Raw genomic sequence first — 9,976 nt, 5'->3', positions numbered from 1 at the left:
CTGGATCTCATGGAGGCATTTCCCCAACTGAAGCTCCTTTCTCTGTGATAACTCCAGCTGTGTCAAGTTGACAAAAAATTAGTACAGGAGCCTTTCCTCCTATTGGTCTGCCTCATCTAGCTTCAATAGGGGAAGATGCACCGAGTCTTACTTCAACTTGAGATGCCAAGGATGGTCGATATCCATCGGAGGCCTGCCTTTTTCTGAAGAGAAAAGGAGAACTAGATGGGGCATGGGAAAGGACTGAGAGGAGAGGAGGGAGGAAATGAGGCAGGAAGGAAGCTGGCAGCTCTGTTGAGAGATCATTAGGGAAGCCGATGAAGAACCCAGCAGTCTTCTGTCACGGAGGCTTAGATGGAGTCTGAATGGTACCGGAGATTGGTGCTATTGCTTGCTAATCTGTGTGTTTTTGATCAAGAGCGTTGTATAGAGAGTGGTCCTCACCTGAGCATAGGGTCCTCTGCCCAGGCTCACACTGCCTCTGTCTGGAAGAAGCGTTCAGACACAGTGTTTCCTTAATACTTGCATCTTAGGGGATTTTTATGATATATTTTATGATTTTCTAACCCAAGTTATCATGAGCTACGTGGTTTGTATTTTACAGGAAAGCTGATCCCAAGGCACCAGTCTATCTTTAAAAGTAACCAGTTTTTCCGTGGCATCAGCATACCTGAACCAGAGGACATGGTAAATGGCTCTGTGTCGGACAGTTTATTATTTGTGCTGTTTCTTTCTGTAAGGAGGTGGTAGTTCCATGTGTGTGCTTAGGGCTGCCGCTTTCCACATGAAACACTGATGCAAAATTGAAATAAGTCAGTTTAAAATGAAATTTAGTAGGACACTACAGAATTCCTAACTATTCAAAGTGCTGGATCATTTGAGCTCAAGAGCTCCAGGCCAGCCTGGGCAGTTCTGAGGTCCTGACTCAAAATTATTTATAAGAATCCAGTCATGGTAGCATGGCTGTAATCCTGACACTCAGAAGGTTGATTAACACAGTTTGACGCCAGCCTGGGCTATACAGCAAATTCTGAAATGCAGCAGCCAGAGCTATATAGTGAAACTGTCACCAAAACAGTCAACAACAACAACAACAATACAGGACAGAGATGCTCACAGGATAAGAGTACAAGCATGAGGATCCAGTACTCATGCAAATAGGTGAGTGTCGCTGTGTATCCCCACAGCCCCAGAGGTAGGAGCAGGGAGCATTAGAGATTGCTGACTGTCGGCCCAGCTGAAAAACAGCTCCAGGTTCAGTGATAAACCCTCAAGGGAGTAAGGAGGAGCATGAAAGACTCCCAGTAGTCTCCTTGCTCAGGTATGTGTGAGGAGGCACACACATTGGCACACATGTGTACCTATTCCTCCCCTCACATGATATTAAAATAATAATTATATAAAGATGACAGGAGGAAAACAACAGCTTACATGTCCTATCTCTTGCAAAATTCAAGTACATTTAAATTTAAATCATGTTTAATCCAGCATAACACCTTAATGTTTTTGGTCAAACACTGAAGTTAGCATTTCTTCAAATAATTACTTCCTCATAAATAGTACTTCAAACCATTTTATTTTGAAGATATGTTCTGTCTTTATTATTCTCCAGCTTATAGAACAAAGCTGAAACAAATAAATAAAAACATTTTCAAGTCAGACTCAGTTTACCTATATAATCCTAGCACCTAGGAGACAGTAGCAGCAGGATCGTGAGTTCAAGTCCAGCCTGAAACAGAGAGGAGATTCTGACAGCTACCTATCACCCTCCACAAAACAAAACAACAACAAAAACAAACAAAAAGTCCTACCCCTTTTGTTGCAGGGTATTTGATCACACTGTGAACCTTGAGGTTGTGTTATTTACTTAAAAAAAAAAACAAAACTTTTTTCTAGTTGTGGTTTGGCTTGGCCCTTAACACATATCCTTAATCCCTCTGGCTAGAATACAGACACACCCTTAGTATATACCTTTAATCCCAAACAATGAAAATAAAGTTTGTAGAAGGAAACACCTTTGTTTGAAAGAGATGTCTAATTGAGTGGCAGACAAAGTGATGAATCAGAGAAAGATTTGACAAGATATGCCCAACTCTCACGAGAAGAGGGAAAAGGGAAGCTACTTAAGGGGCAGTGCAAAGAGAAAGGGGAGACTGGGGAAACTGTTTTACAGGGACAGTTACAGAGAGACAGATTGCAGAGAGAGAACAAGCTACAGGTAGATGAAAACAGAACGAGCCAGAGAATGAGAAGGAACCAGAAGATTAGAACACATTGCCAGAGTTAGTTTGAGGCCAAGCAGAGCAAAAAGTCAGAGGCTCAGAGAGAAGCCAGATTGACTCATTCAGCTTAGGGAGGAATTTAGAGCCAGAACAGCTGAGTTGAACCAGCCAGCCAGAGTTCAGAAAGAATAAGAAGGGGAGCTTATTCCACAATAAATATCAGAGGCTAAAAATATTCTAGGCCTGATAAGACTGTACGGAGACTACAAGGTTCCAGAATTAGGCCTAGGTTAGCAGTCAGAGGCAGTAAACCTCAGAGATTGATAGTTACTCAGGTGAATACTCTTACCCCGTTTTCATAATTTCCTCTGGAAGTACATTCTACAAAATGTACTCTGCCCTTGTAACTCCTGATCCAGGGATTTATGTGCTCCCAGTCTGGCCTTGCCTAGCTAAAACTCCATGTTGATCTTAGTGTTGTGGTCCAAGCCTGTAATCCCAGCACTAGGAAATCAAGAGGCAGGAGGCTGCCACAGCTGAGGGTCAGCCTATCATACATAATGAATTCCAGAGCAACCATGAGATTCTGACTCCGAACACCACCAACAAAAATCCGTTTCCATTCTGTCTGCCCATCTTCCAGCAGAGGGAAGGAAAGCACCTTTAGGAGCGGCATGGCCCACACAGCACCGTGCTGCAACCAGGGAGGCTTGAGGGTGGGGGGCATCCGAGAAGCCGGATGGCGACAATGATGTATGGCACATGATTTAAGTCCATAATTTCACGTAACACCTTGATTTACCTAAGATTTTCACTTTTACTAAATACTAAATTTGTAAAACTTTCACAAATACAAGAATAAAGGTTGACTTAGGAAGATAAAAGATTAAATAAGAGGCCTGGGAGATGTTGCAGGATTTTTGATCACACTGTGAACCCTGGAGTTGTATTGTTTACTAGAAGAGCCAGGTTTTGGCTGTGGTGTGGCTCAGCCTTGGCAGGCACCTTTAATCCCAGAGCCTTCTGCTTGAATGTGGTAAACAGCACCAAGTAAAGTCAGCCATAGGTCAGGAGCAGGAAGCAAGCAACCAGTTGACAGGGAGTGGACACTGGAACCCTAGAGAGTGAGAGGGAGTCGGGGGGACCGATGGAGAGACCCACTGGAAGTAGAAGGGAGGGACGTTGAGTTGGGAGGAGGTTTTGATGAGACAGCATGAGAGAGGGGCATGGCTTCTGCAATGCCCGCTGAGGAGGAAGGGCAGCTGAGTGCTGTCTCTGCCTCTCTGAGTCAGGCTTCCACCCTAGCATCTGGCTCCCAAGTCTTCATTTGTAAAATCAAGCAACTGGGATTTTTTTTTTTTTAAACAGTAGGGTGATGGCTCAGCAGTTAAGACTGTTGCTCCACTTGTATGTGAGGAAAAGGGTGTGGAGCCCCCACATCCGTATAAAGGTGGCTAGCTGTGGTGGCCTGCCTACAGTTCTAACCCCAGAGAGTGGTCCTGGAGCAAACTGGCTAGTGAGACTAGACTCACTGATGAGCTCTTAGCCCGCAGATAGAGCAATGGGGAGAGGATGTTCTTAACATCAACCTTTGCCTCTGTGTACACAAACTCACATGTGCACACTCACACAGGTGCAGAAACATGAACACGTGTGCACATGTGCACGTGGGCACACACACGTGAAGATGGAAAGGGGGGAAGCCACACAAGGATTATTTATGATAATGTGTTTTAATATAAAGAACAAAGTGTAGATCGCTCCTATGAGCTCTGCAGTGTCATCTCTCCCCCCACCCCCACCCCGCTCTTCTGAGACACGGCAGCCCCTGTTTATTGCCGTAGTGTTTTCCAGTGTGGGAGGCAGGATGTTTCAAGATTGCTCAAGGTGCTATCATTGACATGCCAGGCTCCAGCAGCCAGGCGGTGTGGCAGGATTCCATGTGGGGCGTTTTCATATTTGGATCATCCCTGCCCCCAGGAGTACTAGCACCAAGAATAAGTCATTACAAAATTAAGGAAGCACTCTGGTTTTATATTTCTTGAACCTTTATACTATACTGGAAATTATGTAAAAATATGTTTGTTTTTTTTTTTTAAAAAAACAAAACAAAAAACTTCAGGGGCTGGAGAGATGGCTCAGTGGTTAGGAGCACTGACTGCTCTTCCAGAGGTCCTGAGTTCAATTCCCAGCAACCACATGGTGGCTCACAACCATCTGTAATGGGATCCGATGCCCTCTTCTGGTGTGACTGAGAAGAGTGACAATGTACTCACATATGTAAAATAAGTAAATAAATAAATAAATAAACTTTAAACAGGTTATCAAGCACACTAAGGGTGTTTCTCCTAAGTGTTCTTATTGTCAGGTGTGCACACTCGGGGTGAGGAGATGCCTCAGTGGGAGAGTGTTTGCCTAGCATGCGTAAGGCCTATAAAGTTCCCCAGGACTATGAACTACATTCATACATACATACATACATACATACCACATACATGTACATATCCATTACTTCATGGTTATGTGACACTGAAATTCTTTGTTTTCCAGGAGACTCTTGAAGAAAAATTCTCAAATGTTCAGCCTGTGGTTTTAAGTTTCATGAAGGTATGTTGGAATTAACTATAAATTATAATCACTGGACCTGGTCATTCAACATGGAGATGGGGAGAACTGTGAGAAATATAGAGCCAAAGTAGGGAATGGTAATTTAAGATGATAGGAGGGGGAGGAGGAGGAGGAGGAGGAAGTGGTGGTGGTGGTGGTGGTGGTGGTGGTGATGATGGCTAAGGGAAGGCAAAGGCACATGCATGTGGCTGATGACCTGATTTTAGTCCCTGGAACCCACATACAATGGAGAGCACTGGCTTCACAGAGTTATCCTTTGACCTCACACCCCACCCTGACATGTTCCACAGCATACGTGCCAGGTAAACGCATTCTCTCACACACAAACGATGTTCAAATTACCTTTTAGAAAGAAATGAACTCCACCTTGGACGTTGCGGTCTGTCTCTCGCATCCTGACTCCAGACCTTTTACCAGGTTTGAAGCTTGCTTGCTGAGAGGGGTGCTTCCAAGGACTGGTCCACATTGTCAGTGCTCAAATGATTAGTCAAGCAAGACACTGCTCTCAGTCGGGAGCTCGAGAGAACCCAGACTGGCAGCCGCCTCTTAGACTCTGAAAATGCTCTTTAAATAAACACAACTCACTTAGTGGACTACATCTCCATAGATTGGAAATCCCAGATAAGAATGTGAGTGAACTCAAGGTTTATTTGAAAGTGTGGTGGCTAGCTTTGTCAACGTGTTATAGCCTAAAATCACCTGGGAAATGAGGAATTTTCTAGATTAGGTTGGCCCATGGGCAAGTCTGTGGGAGATTACCTTGATTAAATTCATTGAGGTGGAAAGCCCTGTCCACAGTGGGTGGAACTACTCCCTGGGCCTCAGCTCCGATTATGTAAGAGTTGAGAAGGTGAAGTTGGGCACTAAGGTGAAGCTCTAATTCACTGATATCTGCTCTTTTGGATGTAATGTGCCCAGTTGCTCCAGAGTCCTTGGTTTTTTATCTCTTCAACAACATCAATACTAGTATCTTAACATATAAAAGGTACTTCTTATATATCACTGAAATAAACCAACTAAATGAATGTTATTTACTAATGAATCCACATGGTGATTTTCAGTTTAGCAGAGGCTGCTGGTTGATACATTGTGTGTTTACTCAGTTGTCCATCTTTGGTCTAACTGTGGGTCATTTATCTGCTCATTACTGTGTGTGCATACACATGCCACAGCGTGTGTGGAGGTCAAGGGTGGCTTGAGGAAGTTGGTTCTTTCTTTTCCTGTGGAAACTTCTGCGATCCAACCCTTGTCAGTCTTGGCAGCAAGCACCTTTACTCTGAGCCAGGCAACCAGCTTAAGCAGTTCTGGGGATCAAACCCAGAACCTCCTGTGTGCCAGGCAAGGACCCAACCACCTACATCCCAGACAGGCCACTGGCTTTCTTAAGCCATGTTTGCCAAGTCATTCTCCAGAGCTTTGGGTGCACAGTAACCAAATAAGCCAACCCCTTAAACCTATTTTGCTTTTTCTCCCTTCCCGAAGGGATGCCTGAAGATGAATCCTGACGAGAGACTGACCTGTGCCCAGCTGCTGGACAGTGCCTACTTTGATTCTTTTCGAGAGGATCAAATGAAAAGAAAAGCCCGCAGTGAGGGCAGAAGCCGACGGCGCCAGCAGGTACCTCTCAGTGCCCAACTTGAGGCAAGGGAGAAGTACTTTGGTTTTCTTTCCCCTTTTCTGCTTTTCCACGTGAGGCAGGAGGAACACCAACACTTCTGTTGCTGCTCTTCTGATTTAGTTGTTGTGTCTCAGTAAATATTGGTGATTACTGTAGTACAACCTACAACGGTGAGCTTGGTGAAGAATCTTACTCTAACCATACATGTCTACAGTAGGGGCTGGCTGTCAATCATGTTTCCCAGGTCAGTCTCCTCCTGTCTCAGCCTTCCGAGTAACTGGGGTTAGAGGTGAACAACATTGTGTTCACTTTGCATTTGAATCAAATATTGCATCCTTTCTGTTACACTGATTGGATATACCACCCACCAGATGATGGACCTAAAACCTAACAAGGGCACCTTGACCACAACTAGATTGAATTTTGCCACCACGGGGACAGACTCCACCCCTTTTGGTAGCATCTATCTGCCTGCCTCTTGCCCATGCATTCAGCCAAGACTGTAGGCTTCTCCTAGAAGCCAAGTACTAATTTTTTCAGATCAAAAGGAAGAACCCAGGGCTGGGAATAGCTTGGTGATGGCGCACTCGCCTACCAACCAAGAGCTACCATACAGTGTGGTAATATTAAACAACAAGATGGCAGACTCTCATGAGAAGCGTTGACTCTGCAGAAAACCTCAAAGTTAAAACATAAACTTCAAGCCGGGAGTGGTGGTGCACGCCTTTAATCCCAGCACTCCGGAGGCAGAGGCAGGTGGATTTCTGAGTTCGAGGCCAGTCTGGTCTACAGAGTGAGTTCCAGGACAGCCAGGGCTACACAGAGAAACCCTGTCTCGAAAAACCAACAAAACAAAACAAAACAAAACAAAACAAAACATAAACTTCATGAGAGTAGGTTTGTCTTAAATTTTTTTCTCCTCATCAGTATCAAAAATAAGTAATATCTAACATTTAAAAGGCACTTAACACATATCACTGAAATGAATTAATAGATGAATGTTATTTATTAATAAGCCTACATGGAAACTTCCAATTTATCAGTGGCTGATGGATGATATATTTGTGTTTCCTTAATCTTCCATCTTTGATCTAATTTCTGATCTGTTCACTACCATGTGTTCCCTAAAGGAAGTGTAACTGACAAAAGGTCATGTCCACCATCCCTGAAAGCATTGAGGTGCCTGGTGAACCCTTTGTTCTAGGAATTGCTCTGCAGATCTTGTTTGAGGGTAGTCCCCCCCCCTTTTTTTTCTCCACGTCTCTTACGTCTCACTCTTAGACTGCTTGGCCATCCTGACACACCCTGACACTGCTATTCTCTTAATAAAGCCCTTTCCAGGAGGTATAAGGAAGCCTCCCTTTCCCTTGAAGGCCCAATCCTATTTGTCTCTTACACGCATCACACCACCTCTGTCTAATACTCTCCCCTGCCCCCCACCCCAGGCCCAGTCTCAGTCTCCGGGCCCTTCCTCCTAATCAGCCTTCCTCCTAAAGGTTATAGATGAGCATCCTTTCCCAGCAGGATGGCTGCCATTCTGTTTTCATTGTATATAAAGAAAGGACAGGGGAGGAGGAAGGGGGTAGGTCTCCTAGGTAACTGTTCGCTCTGTTGCTTGGCTCAGGAGTTCAAGTGTGAACCCAGATGTAGACTTTGGATCCTTTTGTAGAAGCAACGACTTCCTTAAGACAGGTGTCAATGGAGCTAGGAAAAGGCCTCACCTTTTAAAGCATGATATGAGCAGAAATGTTATCTTTAGGGATTCTTCTGAAATAGCTGGTGGAAATCTTTTAAATATCAACTGCACACTCAGAAATACCATACTGAAGTAAGTAACAGCATGTCTGTGGGAACCCCCAAATAACTCACAGAGCCAAAATTTCCTTCAAGTATCAGAAGAGGGTTTTTCGAAAAGGGAGCAAGCATAATTTTATTTTTTAATTGGATATTTTATTTATTCACATTTCAAATGTTATCCCCTTTCCTGGTTCCCCCTTATCCCCTTGCCCCTTACCGTGCTTCTGTGAGGATGCACCCCCAACCAACCAACCACTTTGACCCGCCCTAGCATTCCTCTATACTGGGGCATCAAGTCTTCACAGGACCAAGGGCCTCCCCCACATTGATGCCAGATAAGGCCTCTTCAGCTCCTTCAGTCCTTTCCCTAACTCCTCCATTGGGGTTCCTGTGCTCAGTCTGATGGTTGGCTGGGAGCATCCACATCTGTATTGGTCAGGATCTGGCAGAGCCTCTCAGAAGACAGCTGTATCAGGCTCCTGTCAGCAAGCACTTCTTGGCATCAGCAATAGTGTCTGGGTTTGGTGTCAGCCTGTGGGATGGATTCCCAGGTGGGGCAGTCTCTGGGTGGCCTTTCCTTCAGTCTCTGCTCCACTCTTTGTCTCTGTATTTCCTTTAGACAGGAACAATTCTGAGTTAATATTTTGGAGATGGGCGGGTAGCCCCATCCCTCAACCAGAGGAACCATGCCTAACCTCTGGATATGGCCTCAACAGGTCATTCCTCCCCTTTGTGGGGTATTTCAGTTAATGTCATCCCCGTGGGGTCCTGGGAGGCTCTTGCTTTCCTGGCAACTGGGACTTTCTGGTTGCTATCCCCAGTTCCCCATCCTCCATTGCTACACAACTCTGTTCAATTTCCTGACCCTCTGTACATCTCCTCCATCTCCTCCTATACCTGATCCTGCCCCTCTTTTTCCCTTTCCCCTCTTCTCTTCCTCCCAGGTCCCTTCCACCCTCTACTTCCCTTGATTATTTTGTTCCCCCTTCTTCTTCTTTTGTTTTTTTGTTTGTTTGTTTTTGTTTGTTTTTTGTTGTTGTTGTTGTTGTTGTTTTGTTTTTCGAGACAGGGTTTCTCTGTATATCCTTGGCTGTCCTGGAACTCACTTTGTAGATCAGGCTAACCTTGAACTCAGAAATCTGCCTGCCTCTGCCTCCCAAGTGCTGGGATTAAAGGCGTGCGCCACCACGCCTGGCGTTGTTCCCCCTTCTAAGTAGGACTGAAGCATACACTTTTTGGTCTTCCTTCCTTTTGAGCATCATGTGGTCTGTGAGTTGTTTCATGGGTATTGCATGCTCTAATATTCACTTATCAGTGAGTGCATATACAATGTGTGTTCTTTTGTGACTGAGTTACCTCACTCAGGATGATATTTTCTAGTTCCATCCATTTGCCTACAAATTTCATGAAGTCATTGTTTTTAATAGCTGAGTCGTATTCCATTGTATATCCACATTTTCTGTATCTGTTCCTCTGTTGAGGGACATCTAGGGTTTTTTCCAGCTTCTGGCTATTACAACTATGGCTGCTGTGAACATCTTGGAGCATCTTCTGGGTATATGCCCAGGAGTGGTATAGCTGGCTCCTCAGGTAGTACTATGTCCAATTTTCTGAAGAACTGCCAGACTGATTTCCAGAGTGGTTGTACCAGCTTGCAATCCCACCAGCAATTGAGGAGTGTTCCTCTTTCTCCACATCCTTACCAGCATCT

At 44.8% G+C, this 9,976-nt stretch overlaps 1 protein-coding gene across 2 annotated transcripts in view; it reads left to right on the top strand.

The window, feature by feature from the left end:
• Cdkl4 (cyclin dependent kinase like 4) overlaps positions 1 to 9,976 on the top strand; it is a 55,578-nt gene that overhangs the window by 35,886 nt on the left and 9,716 nt on the right. For both annotated transcript variants that reach the window (XM_029531441.1, XM_021218366.2), the window contains exons 7-9: positions 605 to 687; positions 4,773 to 4,829; positions 6,333 to 6,467. In XM_029531441.1, the coding sequence (XP_029387301.1) occupies positions 605 to 687; positions 4,773 to 4,829; positions 6,333 to 6,467 (275 nt within the window). The remainder of the gene's footprint in view (positions 1 to 604; positions 688 to 4,772; positions 4,830 to 6,332; positions 6,468 to 9,976) is intronic.

This window comes from Mus pahari, chromosome 18 (assembly GCF_900095145.1).
Source record: "Mus pahari chromosome 18, PAHARI_EIJ_v1.1, whole genome shotgun sequence".
Classification (NCBI taxonomy): Eukaryota; Metazoa; Chordata; class Mammalia; order Rodentia; family Muridae; genus Mus; species Mus pahari.
The sequence above is the reverse complement of the archived record's forward strand: the minus strand, read 5'-3'. Positions and strand labels throughout refer to the sequence as shown.